Here is a 21163-nt window from a genome sequence, read left to right on the forward strand (position 1 = left end):
AGGTGGGAAATTGCACCGTTTTTTGTTTTTTTTTTACCGTCATACAAAGCAGATGACCTGTGTTAAGTCCACTTCAATCATCTGGGGCATGAGCTGCTGCTTGCAGAGTGAGGATAGTTCACGAGATGAGCTACAGTACACACCACACTGTGACTAATGCTCCATTGCTGCATTAGCTATTTCTGGCAAGCAGGCAGCAGAGTTCACTGAGGGTTTACATCTCCAATTATGTCCAGTTTATACTGTATATCGCCTGGAGAAAACACACATTTCGGGAGGTTGAACGGGGCGAGTATGCTCGCTGTCTCATCCAGCAGTGCTTAGTGGGCTGAGAAGTGGACGCTAATCAGTAACTATTAGGACTGGAGTCATGATGACGGGGGGATGACTGCCCTGTTGAGGAGTTCACCTTACAAAGTCCCGCTGTAAGCGTCAACTGCACACAGGTGGAACATGAGCGCCTTCGTCACTCTCACCACGGGCCAGAGGATGCCCATGGTGGGCCTCGGGACTTGGAAGAGTGCACCAGGACAGGTAGACGTAACTCAATGGACACTTCATTAGGTACACTTGCACTGTAAAAAGAGATCCAACACAAGAACGTGCGTATGATTGTGGTTGTCGTGGTGTAGAGCTGGCTTCGTAGGGCACCATTCCCTGATGTTCTACAGCTATTCATAGAGCTCTTGTATTGGATTGATTACACAGACAACTACTACTAGTGCATTACTACTCGTGTCAAGGTGTATTTCTGTATGTATTCCAGGTGAAACAGGCGGTGCTGGCAGCATTAGACTGTGGCTACACACACATTGACTGTGCAGCAGCATACGGCAATGAACGGGAGGTGGGGGAGGCCCTGGCCCTCAGGGTCGGTCCTGGCAAGGTGATGCTGTCCAACATTAAAACAACATTATTACGTAGTCAGTGACATCATGATTATGTAGTAAGCATTATGTAAATAGACCAGTCCAGGGTGTACTCCGCCTCTCGCCGAAGTCAGCTGGGATAGGCTCCAGCATACCCCCGTGACCCTAGTGAGGATAGAATGAATGTATGCACATGCATACAAGTTACACTGGAATACATCACATAATACAATTCACAGAGCCGCATGTCCATGTGTTATTGTTGTGTTTGAAATTGTACAATTTTTAAAAATGTATGTATAAGGACCACATGACGCTTCCTGCTGATGTAGTTTTTAAAAATGAATGAATAAATGACATACAGTAGATACATAACGAATAATAATATCAATTAGCATTTTTGATGTTATTACTGGCTTTTATGCTCTGTAGCTTTACATTCAGACAGAAAGAACAGGAAAGTCACTTTATTCATTTATTCATTACATCTTCCATGTTGTAGTGTCAGTAGAAAATCAATATTTGAAGAGGCATTATTCTTAATGGATTGCTGGTCCTTCAGAGGGAAAAATGTGAACCATATTTGGAAGTCAAACACATCTGGCAGCAGAAGCATGTGATTTCTTCCAGCCAATCAGAGATAATGAAAAATGTAGAATGAAGTAAGCACATTGCACTGATATCATGAAAGAAGTCTTGTAATGCTCTACAATCGTAATGTGGGCTTAACATGGACTCATTAAAGCGTCCAGACAATCAGTCGACCAAGTGTCCTTGTCCTTCCAGGCCTTGCGTCGTGAACAAGTGTTTTTAACATCCAAACTGTGGAACACCAAGCATGACCCCTCGGATGTTGAAGAAGCATGCAAGACCAGCCTGGACCACCTGGGTGTCTCCTATTTAGATCTCTATCTGATGCACTGGCCTATGGCCTTTCAGTGAGTGCTTCCCACGTTGTAAATAAATGTATATGTGCATGGGGGCGTCGCATGACGTTGACATGATCTTTGTTGTTTCAGGCCAGGGAAGGAGCTGATGCCTCGACGAGAAGATGGGAGTGTGTGTTACTCTGACACACACTACAAAGACACATGGGCGGCCATGGAGAGCCTAGTGGACTATGGTCTGGTCAAGGCCATTGGGCTGTCCAACTTTAACGCCAGACAGACTGATGACATCATCAGAATGTCCAGACACAAACCTGTGGTCAACCAGGTAGAACGAATAAGTAAGAAGTGTTCAGAAAGAACATTTCACACAATTTGTGTGTGTTATCATTGCTGTAGGTGGAGTGTCATCCATACTTGTCCCAAGTAGATCTTCTTGCTCACTGCCGGTTAGTAACAAATTTAGATTCCTTTTCTCACATGCTAGAGGCACAGCTTGTCTGCTCATGAACGTACATCAGGTCAGTGGCAGTGTGCCTGACAGCCTACAGTCCCCTGGGCAGTGGGGATCGACCCTGGGCCACCACCGAGGAACCTTGTCTGCTGCAGGACCACCGACTGGTAGAAATATCCAAGAGGTACCATAAAACACCTGCGCAGGTCATACTCAGGTAAGACTTCAGTATTAAAGTATTTACATGTCCAGGACATAACACTAGGTGCACCAGCATCAAAAAGTTTACAACATTGGTTGAATTCAGTTTACATTGGCAGCATCTTCAAACTTCAGGTGGTAAACGTTCCTTCATCAAACAGCATTTACAGTAAAGTATACTGTACACCAGGGGGTGTCCAACGTGCCGCCCTGGGGCCATTAGCGGCCTGCCACTTATTTATTGGCCTGCAGCATATTCTAAAAAAATAAAATGAAAAACTGCAGCAGCCAAAAGTTGAAAGAAGAGCGAAAAAGGGACCATGTTGTGAGAAAGTGAATCCTGTGGCCACTACGCCTGTGACAGTAATTTATTAATCACAATAAATGCAAATGAACTCAATTTGTGCACATGCATGTCTGTTTCCCTTGTCTCTCTCCTCCAAACAGGCAGGAAGAGAGTTCACTTTGTGCATTGGTTTCAGCACCTTGGTGCGTTTGTTCCATAGAACACCCACATCAACTGAGTGAGCCCTTTTGTCAGTCATACAGTCTCTTTGTCTCGGTGGGTGAAGGCAGGGCCGGTAGCGTACACTCAGTGCAACGTAGTAGAAACTGTATTAAATTGCAATATATTGTCAATTCCTTTTCTATTTTTTCCATTGTACTTTTCTTAGAAGTAATGTTAAAATCTTGGACCCCATCTCGTGTATCGTCTCGTCTTGTGAACTGAGTGTCTCGTGACACCCCTACTAAATATTTACTTCACTTGAGACTTGCATATCAATGCACTTATTTTCAGATTACAGTAAAGGGTTAGATATGTCTAAACGTGTGGCATTCTACATGTGACAATTTAACACAATTTATGCAGGTGGCACATTCAGAGGGGTGTAGTGTGCATCCCCAAAAGTGTGACCCCCTCCAGGATCCAGCAGAACCTGCAGGTGTTTAACTTTTCTCTGTCAGAACACGACATGAAGCTCATTGACTCCTTCAACTGCAGCCAGCGCTTCATCGTGCCAACAATGGAGGTGACTGCTCATGCACCATGAACCACGTGTGTCGACATCTGCAAACAACTCATTTGCTTTTCCCACAGCGGGACGGCAACAGAGTTTGGAGAGATGCTGCACACCCTCATTTCCCATTCAATGACCCTTACTGAATATGAATTTTCATTCTGGATTAGAACATAAACCTGAAACTATTTCATCCCTAATTAAGTGTACGTATAAAATGTTTTTTTGGTTTACACAACATCTAACTAATCCAGATGTTTGTCAATTAAATGGTTTTCCCAGCAAGAACAATAAAACAGTGTCATATACATCAGTTTTCTTTTTAGCTGGAGTGTATCCCAGCTGACTATGGATGAGATGTGTGGTACAGAAGTTGGGGCCAGTACAGATCTTTACAGGATCTTTAGTCAAACAGTAACGGGTCACAGCATTAACAGTAGTGTACACTGTCGACAGGGAGCTGCATCAATGTTCACTACAGAGTGCCACTGTGTGGTCCGCACCAGAATAACAAGCAGCACTCGATTGTACCACACACCTTTGGGCAATCGTAAAATACAGTCACTGCAGTCATTTGAAGCGAGCACTATTAACACTTTGTGAAATTTTATTTTCAACAACATAACCTTGACAAATTTGTAATACATTATATGCTACTGTTTTATTAAAAAAAAAAGGAATTTAGCAATGTTTTTTTTCTCCATTTCTCAGGTTCTAGCGTAGAATCCCGCCACTAAAATGTATCCATCATATACTGAAAACGAGGCCACTCAAACTCCCCACACCCACTGGAAAAGCTTGGTTACTCACCTTCCATTTGCAAATATCTCCTTTTCCCCTCCCACCACAAAGCGAGGGCAAACCAAGTGGCTACATGCTGTCTCCGAGGGAAAAAAAATCATACAAAAAAACAAAAAAAAAAAACAGGAACACAAGAAAGAAGCACAAAGTCCTAAAAAGGTGGAATCTGGTGAGAATTTGCACAGGTGTCATCCCTGTGCTGACCGCTGTGGGGCAGTGTGTAGGTTTATCCATAAAGGTCGTCGTCGTTATCTTCATTGAAAACAGGACCAGTGCCACCTCCTCCTGAGCCGTGGCTTGGACCGCTACCACCTGTTGTACTGGTGGGGAACCTGACAAAGAAGAGACAGGAACCAACATGATTTAATATTTTGAAAGGATTATTACGTGGCTGTGTATTTTTGGTCAACATAATCTGTGCTTCAGTCATAATCTCCACTGCATTACTCAAATGCAGTGGATGCAGAAACAGTGAAAAACATTTACCTGAAGCTGCCGAAGCCACGGCTCTGCTGCAGCGTCTGTGCAAACATCTCGTATTTGCGAATGTCATTGTCACTGACGGAGCGACGGGCAAATCGCATGGCCTCTTCAAAGTGGTCCTTCCTAATCTCAGGCACAGGATCATCCTCTTCCACCTCCTACAAAGAGCAAACCGTGTTAGAATCATGGAAGGTGATAGAGGCAAAGAGGAGCAGGGAACAAACTGACCATAGCTGAGGGGTTGGTCTGCCTCTCCCTCTCTCTGCGGATCTCATTCTCGATGCTCTCCCTGATGGCCAGTTTACACGCTCGCTGGCAGATCTCTGTGAGGTCAGCTCCAGAGAAGCCATTGGTCATCTTGGCCAAGAAGTCAAGGTCCACATCCTGTGTTTAAATGAATAAACATATGCATGCATCGGTTGTTCATTCCTGTATAAAATCAATCCAGCTGGCTAACAAATAGGGGGACTGTTACCTTGCTGATGGGACTCTTGCGCAGGTTGGCCTTCAGGATACTCATTCGGCTCTTCTCGTCGGGCAGGGGGATGTAAATAAGCTGATCCAGACGGCCGGGTCTCAGAATGGCGGGGTCGATGATGTCTGGCCTGTTTGTGGCGCCAATAATGAAGACGTTCTTCTTGCTGGACATGCCGTCCATCTCGGTCAGAATCTGGTTGATGACTCGGTCAGCTGCGCCGCCACCGTCTCCCACATTGCCACCACGGGCCTTAGCTATGGAGTCCAGCTCGTCAAAGAAGAGGACGCACGGGGCTGCTTGACGAGCCTGAACAGTGCAGTTGTCAGAACAATCAAGAACATTTCACTTCTTAACAGTGACAAATCCTCATCACGCCTGAAAACCAACCTTGTCAAAAATCTCTCTGACGTTCGCCTCAGACTCTCCAAACCACATGGTGAGCAGCTCGGGTCCCTTAATAGAGATGAAATTTGCCTGGCACTCATTGGCGATGGCTTTGGCCAGCAGAGTCTTACCACAACCCGGGGGCCCATAGAAGAGCACACCTTTGGATGGGGTCATGCCAAACTTGAGGAACTTGTCTGGGTGCTCCACTGGGTACTGCATTTAAGAGGATGGATGAAAGGCAAAAACCACTTTTAAAGCTTGCAGTTTGTAATCACATGAAATTCACATGTAGCAGATGCTTGGTTCATACCTGCACCAACTCCTGCAGCTCCCTTTTGACATCTTCCAAACCACCAATATCCTCCCAGGTAATGTTGGGAACCTCAACAACAGTCTCTCTGAGGGCTGATGGGTTGCTCTGGCTCAGAGCCCACTGCATAACAGTGTCAGTTACTAAAGGTCAAGAAAGGAAACTTTGGTAGAACATCTTACACCTCCCAAGACTTTTTACCTTGAAGTCATCCATTGTGACAGCGAGAGAGTTCATGACTTCAGCATCAATAGTCTCATCCTCCAGGTCAATCAGGTCCATCTTCTTCCTAATGGCCTGCAGGGCCGCCTCAGAGCACAGAGCAGCCAGATCTGCACCCACGTGACCATGGGTCTCATTGGCAACCTGCCATGGGACATGCAAATCCTGACTGCAGACATGTACTATACATATATAATACTGATATATAATATTATGTATAATACAACCTCTGGCAAAAATTATGGAATCACCAGTCTCGGAGGATGTTCATTCAGTTGTTTAAATTTGTAGAAAAAAAGCAGATCACAGACATGACACAAAACTAAAGTCATTTCAAATGGCAACTTTCTGGCTTTAAGAAACACTAAAAGAAATCAAGAAAAAAAGATGTGGTAGTCAGTAACAGTTACTTTTTTAGACCAATCAGAGGGAAAAAAAAATGGAATCATGAAAAAAACAACAACAAAAGAATACTTCAACACACCACTAGTACTTTGTTGTACCACCTCTGGCTTTTATAACAGCTCGCAGTCTCAGAGGCATGGACTTAGAGTGACAAACAGTACTCTTCATCAATCTGGCTCCAACTTTCTCTGATTGCTTTTGCCAGATCAGCTTTGCAGGTTGGAGCCTTGTCATGGACCATTTTCTTCAACTTCCACCACAGATTTTCAATTGGATTGAGATCCGGACTATTTGCAGGCCATGACATTGACCTTGTGTCTTTCTTCAAGGAATGTTTTCACAGTTTTTGCTCTATGGCAAGATGCATTATCATCCTGAAAAATGATTTCATCATCCCCAAACGCCCTTTCAATTGATGGGATAAGAAAAGTGTCCAAAATGTCAACGTAAACTTGTGCATTTATTGAAGATGTAATGACAGCCATCTCCCCAGTGCCTTTACCTGACATGCAGCCCCATATCATCAATGACTGTGGAAATTTGCATGTTTTCTTCAGGCAGTCGTCTTCATAAATTTCATTGGAATGGCACCAAACAAAAGTTCCAGCATCATCACCTTGCCCAATGCAGATTCACGATTCATCACTGAATATGACTTTCATCCAGTCATCCACAGTCCACGATTGCTTTTCTTTAGCCCATTGTAACCTTGTTTTTTTCTGTTTAGGTGTTAATGATGGCTTTCGTTTAGCTTTCCTGTATGTAAATCCCATTTCCTTTAGGCGGTTTCTTACAGTTCGGTCACAGACGTTGACTCCAGTTTCCTCCCATTTTTTCCTCATTTGTTTTGCTGTGCATTTTCTGTTTTCAAGACATATTGCTTTAAGTTTTCTGTCTTGACGCTTTGATGTCTTCCTTGGTCTACCAGTATGCTTGCCTTTAACAACCTTCCCATGTTGTTTGTACTTGGTCCAGATTTTAGACACAGCTGACTGTGAACAACCAACATCTTTTGCAACATTGCGTGATGATTTACCTTCTTTAAGAAGTTTGATAATCCTCTCCTTTGTTTCAATTGACATCTCTTGTGTTGGAGCCATGATTCATGTCAGTCTACTTGGTGCAACAGCTCTCCAAGGTGTGATCACTCCTGTTTAACTGCAGACTAACCAGCAGATCTAATCTGATGCAGATATTAGTTTTGGGAATGGAAATTTACAGGGTGATTCCATAATTTTTTCCTCAGAATTGAGTGATTCCGTAATTTTTTCCCTCTGATTGGTCTAAAAAAGTAATTGTTACTGACTACCACATCTTTTTTTCTTGATTTCTTTTAGTGTTTCTTAAAGCCAGAAAGTTGCCATTTGAAATGACTTTAGTTTTGTGTCATGTCTGTGATCTGCTTTTTTTCTACAAATTTAAACAACTGAATGAACATCCTCCGAGACTGGTGATTTCATAATTTTTGCCAGGGGTTGTAAAAGTCCATACAAAATGGCTGTTGGCCTCACAATCACAACACTCAATGCATGGCATGAAGTACGGGATACTATAAACGCTGCACACCCGAGTAAAAAGTCCAACATTAAAATTCCATCCATCCATCCATTTGCTATGCTGCTTATCAGGGTCGCGGAGGTATGCTGGAGCCTATCCCAGCTGGCTTCGGGCGAGAGGCGGGGTACACACTAGACTTGTCGCCAGCCAATCGCATGGCACATATAGACAATCACGTTCACATTCATACCTATCGACAATTTAGAGTCGCCAATTAACCTAACTTGCATGTTTTTGGAATGTGGGAGGAAACCGGAGTACCCGGAGAACAGCCACGCACGGCGCACGGGGAGAACATGCAAACTCCACACACAGATGCCCAACGGAGATTCGAACCTAGGTCTTCCCGATCTCCTGACTGCGTGGCCAACATGTGACCCACATTAAAATTCCATACAACACAATTATGTACAACAATTACCAACAACTAACTCAGTCTTGCTTTGGGAATCTATTTGTAGAGCCAAAAAAAAAAAAAGAGTGTGGACAGACCTGCTCCAAGTCAACGTCATCAGCCAGCTTCATGTTTTTGGTGTGAATTTGGAGAATCTCCAGTCTGCCAGTGGCATCAGGAATGCCAATGTCCACTTCTCGATCAAAGCGGCCTGAGGGGGTTGAAATGCTCTTGTTAGTTACGCTTAATGATGACATGACTGGCAGTTAAGCAGGAATATTACATACACTGAACTGCTAATTACTGCTAGAGCTATGCCATCAGTATCAAATGTGCGAACAATCTGGTTGGTTTTGTTCCATGGCAACAAGGGCTCTCATTGTTTGAACGGAGTAACAATGTAATCAGTATCTATTTTAAGCATTGAAAATAAAAAACAACTGTTTTGGAAGTGGGACCGACCGTCACCTTTCAGTGACAAGCGGCAAACCAAATTGCAGAAATTCTTCAGCTCAAACTTGTAAATATCTTAGAATTTAAGGGATTGTTTGCAACGGTTAAGTAGCTTCCTAAGCACACACCTCGTGACAGCGTAGCAATCAAACAGCAGACAAGAAAGCGAGGTGTATTCACTAACTGACAGGCCTGCGACCCACTAAACGGCCGTACAACCCACTTTCGGGTCACAACCCACCAGCTGAGAATCACTAGCATAGCCAATCTGGATCCTACTTTGAATCAAATTTACAACAAGCTACATTCAAAGAAAAAAATGTCACGAGGTGTGCTCAGAAAGCTTTAAAATATCTGCTTTAAAATATCTTTCTAATATCTAAATGTTGTCCTTTTGGTGTATTTATGCAAGTACAGTAGCAGCAATTCTAGCATTTAATCTGACTGGCCAGTACTTGGCACACTATGCACAGTTTTTGTCTGATAAATGATATTCAGATGCAGTAAGCTTGCAAAATCAAAAATATATTTTCTGCAACCTTTGGTTGTGTAATGTTTGGATGCATAATATAGACTTGACTGTTGGAAAATAGTGGACAAAATATAAATGCAATGTCAAGTAGGGGTGTCACGTAACACCCAACTGATGAGACTAGAATATACACAAGATTGGGTCCACAAGAACATTAATTTTGAGAAAAGTACAATGAAAAAATATGACTGGACAAACTTATTTAACCGAATCACAGATTAATGCAGGTGCGTTTGGAAATGTTTATTGTCCCACAAATTGAAACGATTTTGTCAACACTTTTTGAGTTGAATAAGCCACTAATATTATGACAGTATATAATCATAAAAATGCAATATTTCCTTCAATATTAACATTTCATATTATTTAATATCTGTTCAAACACCATTGTTTTATGGAGCGCCGTTGTTCTATGAAGCGCCTAGGGGCGGAACCAATGCACAGAGTGAACTCTCTTCCTGCCCATGAGACGAGAGACGAGGGAAGCAGACATGCATGTACATGGCAATATATGGAGGCCGGCAAAATTATTGTTCATTTCAAATTTGTGATGTATTTATTTATTATTGCGAGTAAGTTTTTTCTGAACGAGAAATCTTGTCATGTGTTGCTCACGTGAGATTTGTGACACCCCTAATGTCAAGCAAAACAACTAAAATCAGCTACTTTGCATTTAAGTTTGGATTACGACGTTGACTGCTGTCAGTGTCATTTACCAAATCGCCTCAGAGCTGGATCTATGCTGTTGGGTCTGTTGGTGGCCGCCATTACAATGACGTGAGCTCTCTGTTTGAGGCCATCCATCAGAGTCAGCAGCTGGGAAACAATGCGCCTCTCCACCTCTCCATGAGTCTACAAAACACATTGTTGCAGCACAACTCACATTGTAGCAAATGTCCAGCATTACAAACTAATACAGTATACATATGTATGGGACTTCTTCATTTCTGTAATGTGTGTTTATTTTTTTAGAACAGTTATGCATCGATTACCACTCACCTTCTCTCTCTTTGGAGCAATGGCATCTAGCTCATCGATGAAGATGATGGCAGGAGCATTTTTCTCCGCTTCCTCAAATGCCTTCCTCAAGTTACTCTCACTCTCTCCGGCCAGCTTGCTCATTATTTCAGGGCCTTTTCAAAAACAAAAACAAAAACAGTTTCACTTAGGGAACAGTGTGGGATGGGATAGACGCACATATAGACACACCTTTTTCATGTACATATTAATCATGAAATGACAACTAAGTGTTAATTTTGGTGTAAATGTTCCATTTCAAAATGTTACAAGTACTGTTTTTGAGATACCAAAAAAAAGTTTTAAAAACTAGTCCAGCCAGTTCAACATATATATGATGATGCACCGAGACAAGAACCCTTCATCAGGAAACAGCACGCATGCACACTCACACGGCTAATGAATTCTAATACCATTAATGAGAAAGAAGAAAGCTCCAGTTTCATTGGCCACAGCCCTTGCAATCAAGGTCTTTCCAGTTCCAGGGGGTCCATACAGAAGGATTCCACGTGGGGGCTACAAAAAAAGAAATAATTTTAAAATATAAAACAGTATAGTGTAATAGATTGCAGTGCCCAATGTCCACATATTCTCCTCTATGTATAGTCAACACTGCATATCTATCCAACACATGTGTTTCGGCCCACGACGAGTTGCTCTCTTCATTTCGTTTTGCCCCAATTTTAAATGGTAATTGAGCTCATAAGCAACAGTCTAATTTTGCAGAAAAAAACATGACTGACGCATGAATAGGCTCACCATTAATGGTAATGTTTTATCCCTTTCGGACGTGCTTATTATTAACAAGTTACATTGAGGAACAAAGTAAACGTTTAGACATGTTTACACGTCCAAAAGGATGTTAAAATGAGAATTATGTTGATGTCAATGTCAAATATTAATTCAATACATTTATGAACTTTGTGGAAACATTTCTCTAAATGCTGACAAAAACAGACTTGCAGCTTCAACAGTTGTTCCTGTGAGCATTCTGAAGTACGCAACTTTAAAACAAATGTACATGTACAACATATAGTGATAAGCTCTGATAAAATTGACATCTGTTTTTCTGTAATACTAATCTGTGACCATTTTTTTCTCGCTCATTAAAATCCATAATCAAAAATCACATCAGATTGTGATGGAAATACAGTCAGTGCTCACCGTGCAAGAATGTTTCTCCAAGTGAGGCATATCTGAGGCTATATTAGATCTATGAGAGAAAGCTGTCCAACCGTGTAGATCCATACCTTGACACCTATGGCCTTAAAGAGTGCAGGGTGCCTCAGAGGCAGCTCCACCATCTCTTTGATTTGAGCGAGCTGCTTCCTCACTCCACCAATATCATCATAGCCAACCTCATTCAGAGATTCCTCTTCATCCTGCATGTTCAGTGTTCAAAGTGTGAATTTGGCCAATGTCATCCCATGCACAAACTGACAAGCCTGCTACCCACCTCTCTCCTGATTGGCTCTCCCTCGCAGTGAATAACAGTGTCAGGAGCAACAATGCAGTACGGAGAAGGATCAGTCTCCACCACCTTGAATTCCACAGCACGCATGCCCCCTCTGACCAGGAAAATATCACCTTTACAAAAGTAAAATAAGGTCATGTTTAAACTCATACATTAAGTAAAATAGTTTTTTGGTCATCAGGTCACTGCATCGACCAACCTTTGCGGATTGGCCTGTAAGCCTCTAGGAAGTATGGCTTGAGATAAACCTCAAACAAGTTTCCAGTGATCCCCTCTACTGTGTCATCTATTGGAAGGACGTGGATCCTCTTGCCATACTTCACATCAGGACAGGGCTGAATGCTGAGGCAAAGCATTTAGGACACTTCATTCCTTTATCCACATTTGGGGCAAAGACAAGACAACTGAGCACTTTTTCCCCCCACCTGATGACATCGCCCAGTCGGACTCTCAGGTTGTTGCGGACCACCCTGTTCATCCGAACCTTCTCATCAGAGCAGGTGTCATCAGAAAGCACGATGCACACAGTCTCACGTCTTTTCTTGCCCTTCATTAGCACTGTGTCTCCACGGAAGAGCTGCAGCTCATCCATCTTGGTCTGAGAGCATTGTTACAGAAATGTTAGCCTCCACTTCAAGGCTACTATTAAAATCACTAACTTTTGAAATCTAGGTACCTGAGAGAGTGAGACCACACTGTTGTCTTCATTGATGGATTCATCCACAATCAGTCTGTTGGGCCTGTTCTTCTGTTTCAGAATAGCAGTAGCTAAGTCATCATTCTTTGATCTAGATGGAGAGGAAGATGTCAAGTGTCATGTGTTTACACTTTCAATGGCATTTTAATTATAACTGATTATAAGTTTAACCCTCATAAATTGCTAGATCATGAGGTGGCATCACTGCTTACTCACCTCAAACCTAAACAATGTATATTAAAAGGTTTTTATTCAGTTACCTGTATACTGTATGCGTAAGTATATTTAGAAATCTTAGAATGGCCAATAATTGCTTTACAAATTACTGTCGTAGCAGTCAGTGTGACTTGAGACCAGATATACCTCCCATTTTAACCCAGCGTATTTAAAGCACATATACACATACGTACTCTCTCTTCACTTGACATACACACTTATAATGCTGATTTTAAAAATGCTGAATACGCAAAATTTCACCTCATCATATTGTAGTAATGGCATTTTAATTATAACTATGATTATAAGTTTAAACCTCATAAATTGCTAGATCATGAGGTGGCATCACTGCTTACTCACCTCAAACCTAAACAATGTATATTAAAAGGTTTTTATTCAGTTACCTGTATACTGTATGCGTAAGTATATTTAGAATAGTCTTAGAATGGCCAATAATTGCTTTACAAATTACTGTCCTGTCAGTGTGACTTGAGACCAGATATACCTCCCATTTTTAACCCAGCGTATTTAAAGCACATATACACATACGTACTCTCTCTTCACTTGACAAACACACTTATAATGCTGACTTTAAAAATGCTGAATACGCAAAATTTCACCTCATCATATTGTAGTCAACATATAGCAATCAAACAGTTTAGCATTAAAGTTAAGCCACGACAGCCATATTAGACGGAATTAGTCCATATTTAATGTGCGGACATAAAGAATGCCATACATGCAAGTATTTGTTCATAGAAGAATCTTGCACGATGATTACAATCAATTCCCATGTCGTTCGTACGCTAATGTTAGCATTTAAGCTAAGTGACTGGCGAGCAAGCAAGCCCAGATGACACAGCAAAAGAATCAAGAGGACTAACTTTGTTAGCTCTCCAGATGCCCACAAAAGATATGTTTGGATGTAATAGCCCGTTTTGTAGCATAGTCCACACCAGCTTCCATCATCTGGCATGTATCCATCGGGCGAAACAATATTTTACCATTGGTGTTATTGGCCAGTTAACTGGGCTTAGTCTTAGCATATAAGCTAATCAGGTTAGCCTAGCTAGCTTTGCGGCACTGTTTGCAGTGATGTGACGCTAGGTAGCTTCGTAGCTAGCTCCGTTGTACCTCATAGCGGTGGTTATGCAAAGTTGTAGCAACGTTTATAATCACTCCCATTCCATTCCCTAGCCAACTCTAAACATGAGGGCAAATGGTGTTTAGGTGGGTGTAAATGCCACCTCTGTGTGACGGTGGATGGCTTTGGCCTTGATGGTATTGCTCTGCTAATGCTAGCATCCATCGGACAGCGATGACTGCGCTTTGTCAAGCCGTTGCCACACGGCCAGTTAGCGCAAAGCCATTAACTGAAGAGCGACAGCCGTGAGAATAACACCAATCTGGCTATTTCTAACAAGTGTTGGGGATAATACACACAGCCGTTAGCTTTTCAGTGACGTCCGCTATCAAGTAACTGACCCCATTAGCTTTATTGCTAAATTGTTAGCAGCCGGGCTAACTTTAATAAACTTGTTGTTTTGAGGAGACCCTGGCATTATTTTTCGATAACCGATGCATTAAAAAAATACAATGTGTCTACTTACTCTCCTCCCGATGCCATGGTTGTCCACCTGGGTCACAATGAATAAATAAAGAAAATCTAGCTAAATTTGCGATGCTTCACTGGTTTTCGTTTCCCTACTTCGACAAATATCACACGAATGTTCAGAGGTTTCCGTGGTTTTCTGTACTTGGTAAGCAAGCTGGACGCATCTGTTGCCCTGATTGGTTGGTGCTCGTCGTCAAATTCGCCGACCAATGACAAACAAGAAAGAGTGACGTCACGGTGTATATCGAATCTCTATAGCCAATTGCAAATGTGTAGGATGCAGCTACGTTCCGCCTCCTTTTTGCGTATTGGCCATTCAAGTCTGTCAGTAGAAATACAGCAAACCAATGAGCGCGTACCGCGTTAAAGAATTGATGAACATTTAAACCCACTTCCCACTATTCTTAAGCGATATTTTTAGCTGGAGATAAACGAAACGCAACACCTCTGTTTGGAAGATGATACATGTGTTCAGTTTGCACGATCACCGGTGAAACAACCACGATCAGCGTGTCAGTTGCGCAGCTGTCATGTTTTGAGACGTTCACAGGACGTGTGCGCTTTGATTGTGTATTTGGAGGAAAACGTCACCTCCTGGCGATTTGTTGCAAAACCTCAGCAAATGACAACAAACTTGTTTTTTTTCCAGGAAATATTTATTTTGCTAATCCAATTGTGTAAATGCAGAGAGGCAACAGGCATTGCAACATTTTAACAATGCAAGGGGCATTAATTAATACTGTTACATGTGTGTTATTTGATCTTCTGTTCGTTAATAGCACTTTCACAAATTGAATAAAACAGCCCTATACTTATGCTGGCCAATAACATGCATAATATATAAATATATAGGGATTTGCCTAATATGCTGTAATTTATTTTGTGTATATCAATGCAAGACTTTGCCATATAATCTTAAAATGTTTACTTCACCAAATGGTAGTCAGGAATAAAGTAACAAATGCATAAATTAAGACAAAGAAGCACAAACGGAATCTAATGAAAAAACACTTGTCAAAGATCCTCTATAGAATCAGAGTGCTGTGCTTGTTTAAGGAATCTACTGCTAGTCAAAGATCTTCTACGTATATAACAGAGTTTTCTGCTGTTTTTAAGAATCTGCTGCAAAACCTTGCTCTCCCAATATTTAAACTGAACATGCAGACTGGTCTGATATCATTTAAGGGCTGGATTTGGCCCATGGGGTATCAGTTGTATATGTTGTAAGGCTATACAATTACATAAGGTTCGTTCGTAAATATATATTGGAAATCAACATATTCACATTAAAACAACTTTACATAAATTTTACGAGCACGTACAACATTCTCTTGTCTGTTGACGTCTATTCCACAAAACACTGGAACGGTTTGCCAGCACAAAACCTGCAAGGCGGTTCTTTTGCTCCGTTCAAGGTAGACTAGGTGGGATCAAGTTTGGATATTCTGAGGCGAAGCTCTGCAGAGTCCAACATGGGTCCAGACTGAGGCTCCCTCAAGTATACAGGAATGCTCCTGCACCACAAAATGTTACAAAAAAAAAAAACAGATAACACTTCAATCAAGCAACAATTGCTTTCGGGGCATTTTTGGTGAATTCACACCCAATGCAGCTCTGTTAACATGCATTTCTGCACAACAAGGGTTAATGAAACTGTGTCTTACTCTGCCGAGTGTGTGGTGATGCTCCAGGTCTTCTCCCAACAGGAAGCTGCTTCTTTTCTCCTGCCAAGCTTCCACAGCACCTCCCCACACCACAGCCCTGCACCCACACACTCTACACAGGTACAAACAAGATGCTATCAGGTTTACAGCTTAAATTTAGATTTTAACTAAAATTTGTGAAAGACTTTTTTTCTTAAACTCTGAACCCTGCGGCTTATACAGCGGTGCGGCTAATTTATGACCATGTTCTAAAATCTCATCACATCTCTTGTACTTCAGAACTACTACTAATCGTGTAAACACTGAGCTTCTTGCGAGTCAGTGAGGAAACGGTAGCTCTTTCTTTGGCAGGAGCCAATCATGAACTATAAGGGAACTCACAACAAGTTTGTCAACCCATCAGAAATTGCAGGAGGTCAACCAAAATATAAGAAACAACACTGATGATGCAGTGCAGTTCCACACCACTGCACACTGCAACCACAATAATAAACATACTGCATAGTATTCCCTACCTGGGAAGGCCTGTAGTCCGAGGTGGAGGTCTCTCAGTGCGTTTCTGAGCTCGTCTGACTGCATGAAGCTAATGCCCCGCCAAGCTAGCGAGAGCCCTTTCAACCTCTGCAGGACCCCAAGATCTGCTCTTTGTTCATCAACCATGTCTGCGGTGGGGACTTGAGGTTGGCCACCTAAACGTCAACACGTGAACTAATCTCTCTCCATGTATGTCTCAAGCTTCTAACAAGAGAAGTACTTGCCTTTCTCTTTAAAGTGCACCTTCACCAGCAGGTTGATACACCTATAAAGCAAAATACAGTCAGGTTCGTAAAATAAAGATGTGGAAGAAGACATCCTATCTCTCAAACCTTGTGTAGTGAATCACAGCTTGTTTCCAGTCCTGCAGGTGACAGTGACAATGACCCTGGAGGAGGTAAGCGGCGCCTGTCCAAAGTAGCATCGCCACCTTATCCTCACCTCCAGTGCACACATCTGCAGATTCGGGTTCCTCCATCACCACCTTCTCTGGCAGCAGATCCAGTGTTGTGGTGATGACTTCATCACATAACGTCAGGCAATCCAAGGGCCGCTGGGCCATGAGCAGGGCGGCACCGGCCTCCAGATACAGTTCAGGTAGCCTGGGAAGGTGAGAGTCCTCAGAGCACACCTGAGACACAGAGACAGAGATGGGCGCTGGAGGATACACCACACAAGACTTACATTTAGTGGACAAAGGTTTTGAGACAACTCTTTATCAACTCAACCAAGGAAGGGTTGCTTATGTCTGCATTCTTCACTTGATGAAGATATTTTGGAAAATTCTATGCTTGAATGAGAGCAAGCCAACAGGCCCTCTTTCAGATCTGGATGGCACACTCCAACATCTTATTGGAGGTCTTCCCAATGATCATGTGCCCCAGTACTTTTGTCAATATTGGGTAGGTGTGTAAAGTGTTCTTACTCTGTGATGTTCTGAGTGAAGAGCAGCCAACAGGCCCAGATAATTTTCTACACCTTCTGACATTCTGCAGAGAAAGACAAGACACCTTCAAGACATCACATCAAACACAATTTAATCAGGTCATAAAAGTGACAAAAACATGGCAGCAAAAATCATTTTGTGTAAATTCCTAAAATTTTAGTTACAGTAATATTACCATTTATGTGCATGCTAACACACACGAGCGGTATCTTGGCTGGTGCACCAATAAAAAAAGACAACATATCAGATTCTTTATTTCCAGCCTCAACCAAAAGTATATGGAAGCTGCTATTTCCAGACAACTGTAATGTTGACTTTTCAAACTAGCATATTCAGTCTGATTTGATTTTCAGTTTTACTACCACTTATTACCATTTTATTCACTGTTCATTTTAAATTGACCTTCATTTTATTGTTTTTCTATCATTGTAATTTTACATGTTTTATTTGTTTTACATGGTTTTGGTTTGGTTTGGTTTGGTTTAATTTTATTTGAACATGCATGAATGGTACGATGGAATACATGTCATGAATCATCCTTTCACAGTTCCAATTTGCTTCCCGTTTGCTTGGTAACTTTTAACCCAATTCAAAACTAATCCTCTGATTCCGTACCTTTCTAATTTTGTAATTTTGGTGCCTATTTACAAAAATGTTTCATAAAATGTATAATTATTATAGAAAAGCAAAATTACTACACATGCTCATATTTCTGTATGAGTTGTGGAGAGCAGTAAGGAATGAGACTGACCTTGATTGCAGCACACACTTCTGGGCCAAACTGTGAAGGACACAAAGAGCAGAGGGAACAGAGAGCAGGCCGCTCAGAGTTTGGCCCCGTAGCAGTAAGGAAGAGGGGAGGACATCATCGCTCATCATAACTGGTTTGGAGGGTAACATAAGTGTCTGTAGGACAAAAGGATATTTTCATTTTTCATACGCATTAACCCATCATTCAATGTATTATGGCGGTTTACCAACCGAGTAAAGCAAACGAAGGGCTTGTATCTCTGCCTGTGCGTTGCCCAGGCGTCTGAAGATGAGTGCACTCTGATATAGAGCACCAACACATTGGGAGTCTGTCTCTAGTGCTGTCCTGTAACACTGTAGTGCCATCTGAGGGCGACCCTGTGTGTATATATATGCAGTGTATATATACATATATATACAAATTAAAAATTCACACCCCTAGTCAATGCAAGTCTTCTCTGTATGTGGAGAAAATCAAGCTTACCGTGCGGGCTAGACAGGAGCCAGAGAGGAGGTGTGTGTATGCCACTAGAGTTCTGGGGGCGGGCAGCGAGGAAGCAGCCTGCAGATCAGTTATTGCCTTTGAGTTTTGACCCTCATTCAGCCTTTCTGCGCCTTAATGCATCATAGAAAGCAGCGGGACATTATTGACCAGTTAAGAACTAAGCAGATATTTAGCACAGAGTATGCATCAGACTGATATTGACATTGTTTGTGCCTTGAACAATCTTTAAATACACTCACATGCCACCATATTAGCTACACCTCAATAATCAAATTATGTGTTATACAAGAGCTGTATCAAAATGGCTGCCTTTACAAAAATAAGACTTGTTTAGAAATAAAAATACTAAATTTCTGGTTGTGCACCAGTGTACCGGTAATGTTTTCTTCCTTCCTTGCTAGACCCCTTCACAAAATTCTGGGAACATGGGTTAGGCACTTAATGCGTTTTGCTGCTAATGTACTGTACATTGTGGCAAGTTCGCAAATTACGAGGCGTGTCACAAGAGCTCGTATCACAAAATCTCGTGGGATTAAAACCTGTTGCAGAATTTGCGAGGCCGTGAATGCTGAATCACGAGGGTCCACATTATAAATACAAACAGCTATCAGTATGGTGCAGTACAGTTCAACACGACTGCAAAATTCAACTACAAAACTAAAGATATCGCTAAATTAATATTTCGGTGACAACTGAGCAGGAGTACATTTGTAAAAGCAGAATTTTTTACATCTCTTGTACTCCATCTTATTAGAGAGAGAATGTCGGTGAGGGTATTTCAAATATGCCACACCTTGCGTGATCAAAGTGCACATCTGCAATAATTCAACAAAGCGTCTAGGTTCCATCACCAAAAGAGGAGTGTTTGAATATGTTTGCCCCACTTCACTTGGCATGTCTTGCTTAACTCCAGCAGACAGAGAAGAAAACTCCTCCTGCACGCAGGACAAAAATAGGTTTTATATCACACAATTTTTTATGTATTTATTTCATTAAACTTAGCACACAATAATCCTGCTTACCTGAAACTCTTCTATTTTTTCAACACAACAGTTCGCCAGCCATATAGCCCACTGCACACAGAAAAGGTTCGCTACACAGGATTTTACTGCTCCACTGCTTTCCACTGACTGAAGAACTGTACGCCAAAACATAGATGAGTGGACAGCCAATGCATCAACTCCTGTCATCTGGAGAACTGCATAAACAAAAGTTGGATTGAATTTGAAGAGAATGCATGCAGTGAAGATATTGTGTCCTTTGGTTTGGTCATTTCACATACTGACCTCTATTCATAGATTGTGTGAGGAGCATATTGGCCTCTGACACCTGAGAAAGCACCATGGACAACAAGCACACATTGTACGCTACACATAACTCGAGTTGTGAGTGATCTTCAAGAGGAGGAAGACCTGCAGACGCAGATTTTGAATTCAGAAGTTAATCAAAGATTATCTTTTGGGCTTGACAGCAAATGTATGCCGTAAGATGAGGTACCTTGTATTTTTCTTATAAGTTTGTGAAACTCGGACAGCAACAATCTGGTATGCTTCTGGTCTCCACTCAAGGCATCTTTGTTTTGTAGCTAAAATGAGCAGATAAGAACAATCAGATCCCTTGAGCAAGAGATTAATTAAACAAGACATTCTATATCGGCAGAGAACACGTAATTTACAAGTAATTTACTTCACCTTCCATTTGTTTACTAATTCGTTGTTCTCCTGTATCCAACTATCCGATATTTTAGAAGGTGATTGTTGTCTTTTAGAAGACATCGGTAGAAGTTTTCAACTTTTCCCTCGTTTGTAGAATAACCGGAAGTGCTAATCAGGAAGTAAATGCTGATAAATCCATGTAGTAGCGATCTCTTCTGCCCCCTTGTGGCTGATAGGGAAGCCATCGCATCAATTAGATAAAAAAACACTAGATGGCGCGAGAGTACTGATTTAATGAAGTGTTGCTGGTGTTTATTTTAGTACCTGCGTTAATGTTCACTTACAATTGCATGGCTACAATCCTTTTCTTTCTCTCGCTATGCACAAAAGAGCAGACATATTCAAAGCAAGCAAACCAAATCCAAGGCCTTAATCAAATTACAGCTGAGTCATCCTTGATACTGCTATGACAGCCAATTTTCTCGTTTCCCCTGCCAAGGTGACTCTTATTTTCTCCCCCATTTCCTGCACTGTCTTTTTCTTTCATCCATGCGTCACCGCCTCATCACATCGTCTGTCCCCCTGTTGTCTGCAGCCTCCTTTGTGTGTGTGACTATCTCACAACCTTATCGCTCTTC

At 41.9% G+C, this 21163-nt stretch overlaps 3 protein-coding genes across 7 annotated transcripts; 1 reads left to right on the forward strand and 2 right to left on the reverse strand.

The window, feature by feature from the left end:
* The first annotated feature begins 185 nt into the window (after positions 1–185).
* Positions 186–4925, forward strand: akr1a1a (aldo-keto reductase family 1, member A1a (aldehyde reductase)). 4 transcript variants are annotated; one of them, XR_008570020.1, is made up of 9 exons: positions 190–534; positions 767–886; positions 1656–1807; positions 1889–2084; positions 2156–2205; positions 2278–2427; positions 2859–2935; positions 3283–3442; positions 3511–4925. XR_008570020.1 is itself a non-coding variant. In XM_054773129.1 (8 exons), exons 1-8 carry the CDS (start codon positions 454–456, stop codon positions 3574–3576), a joined length of 975 nt encoding a protein of 324 aa, XP_054629104.1. In that variant the 5' UTR covers positions 191–453; the 3' UTR covers positions 3577–4925. The 4 variants fall into 4 exon arrangements, 3 of the variants coding, with proteins under 3 accessions (XP_054629103.1, XP_054629105.1, XP_054629104.1); XM_054773129.1 differs by lacking the exon at positions 2859–2935 and having other exon boundaries at positions 191–534; XM_054773128.1 differs by lacking the exon at positions 3511–4925 and having other exon boundaries at positions 186–534; positions 2859–3430.
* On the reverse strand, positions 4020–14635 carry vcp (valosin containing protein). Its single transcript, XM_054773126.1, has 17 exons — positions 14467–14635; positions 12620–12731; positions 12369–12541; positions 12143–12285; positions 11926–12056; positions 11720–11851; positions 10883–10985; positions 10452–10585; positions 10169–10304; positions 8566–8678; positions 6091–6255; positions 5890–6012; positions 5580–5792; positions 5190–5498; positions 4943–5098; positions 4718–4872; positions 4020–4563 (listed from the first exon to the last, which is right to left on the reverse strand). The coding sequence occupies exons 1-17, from the start codon at positions 14481–14483 to the stop codon at positions 4458–4460; spliced, it is 2421 nt and encodes an 806-aa protein (XP_054629101.1). The 5' UTR covers positions 14484–14635; the 3' UTR covers positions 4020–4457.
* Positions 14636–15124: 489 nt separating this feature from the next.
* On the reverse strand, positions 15125–20702 carry fancg (FA complementation group G). 2 transcript variants are annotated; one of them, XM_054773695.1, is made up of 14 exons: positions 20562–20702; positions 20368–20455; positions 20157–20282; positions 19893–20068; positions 19664–19805; positions 18850–18980; positions 18597–18743; positions 18367–18521; positions 17595–17658; positions 17002–17300; positions 16894–16934; positions 16651–16824; positions 16136–16247; positions 15125–15985 (listed from the first exon to the last, which is right to left on the reverse strand). In XM_054773695.1, exons 1-14 carry the CDS (start codon positions 20643–20645, stop codon positions 15892–15894), a joined length of 1833 nt encoding a protein of 610 aa, XP_054629670.1. In that variant the 5' UTR covers positions 20646–20702; the 3' UTR covers positions 15125–15891. The 2 variants fall into 2 exon arrangements, with proteins under 2 accessions (XP_054629670.1, XP_054629671.1); XM_054773696.1 differs by lacking the exon at positions 20562–20702 and having other exon boundaries at positions 20157–20199.
* Between the last annotated feature and the right edge of the window lie 461 nt (positions 20703–21163).

This window comes from Dunckerocampus dactyliophorus, chromosome 4 (assembly GCF_027744805.1).
Source record: "Dunckerocampus dactyliophorus isolate RoL2022-P2 chromosome 4, RoL_Ddac_1.1, whole genome shotgun sequence".
Lineage (NCBI taxonomy): Eukaryota > Metazoa > Chordata > Actinopteri > Syngnathiformes > Syngnathidae > Dunckerocampus > Dunckerocampus dactyliophorus.

What these genes read in the sequence shown, in the direction of transcription:
- akr1a1a (XM_054773128.1), top strand. Translation starts at nt 454, where the DNA reads ATGAGCGCCTTCGTCACTCTCACCACGGGCCAGAGGATGCCCATGGTG. An exon ending in GATCTTCTTGCTCACTGCCG is followed by an intron (nt 2,206 to 2,277) that starts GTTAGTAACAAA and finishes AACGTACATCAG; the next exon opens with GTCAGTGGCAGTGTGCCTGA. An exon ending in CCTGCGCAGGTCATACTCAG is followed by an intron (nt 2,428 to 2,858) that starts GTAAGACTTCAG and finishes TCCTCCAAACAG; the next exon opens with GCAGGAAGAGAGTTCACTTT.
- vcp (XM_054773126.1), bottom strand. An exon ending in TTACAGGCCAATCCGCAAAG is followed by an intron (nt 12,057 to 12,142) that starts GTTGGTCGATGC and finishes ACTTTTGTAAAG; the next exon opens with GTGATATTTTCCTGGTCAGA. An exon ending in TTAAGGCCATAGGTGTCAAG is followed by an intron (nt 10,986 to 11,719) that starts GTATGGATCTAC and finishes CTTTTTTTGTAG; the next exon opens with CCCCCACGTGGAATCCTTCT.
- fancg (XM_054773695.1), bottom strand. Translation starts at nt 20,645, where the DNA reads ATGTCTTCTAAAAGACAACAATCACCTTCTAAAATATCGGATAGTTGG. An exon ending in GCTCCTGTCTAGCCCGCACG is followed by an intron (nt 18,744 to 18,849) that starts GTAAGCTTGATT and finishes ATATACACACAG; the next exon opens with GGTCGCCCTCAGATGGCACT. An exon ending in GCTGTGATTCACTACACAAG is followed by an intron (nt 16,935 to 17,001) that starts GTTTGAGAGATA and finishes TTTGCTTTATAG; the next exon opens with GTGTATCAACCTGCTGGTGA.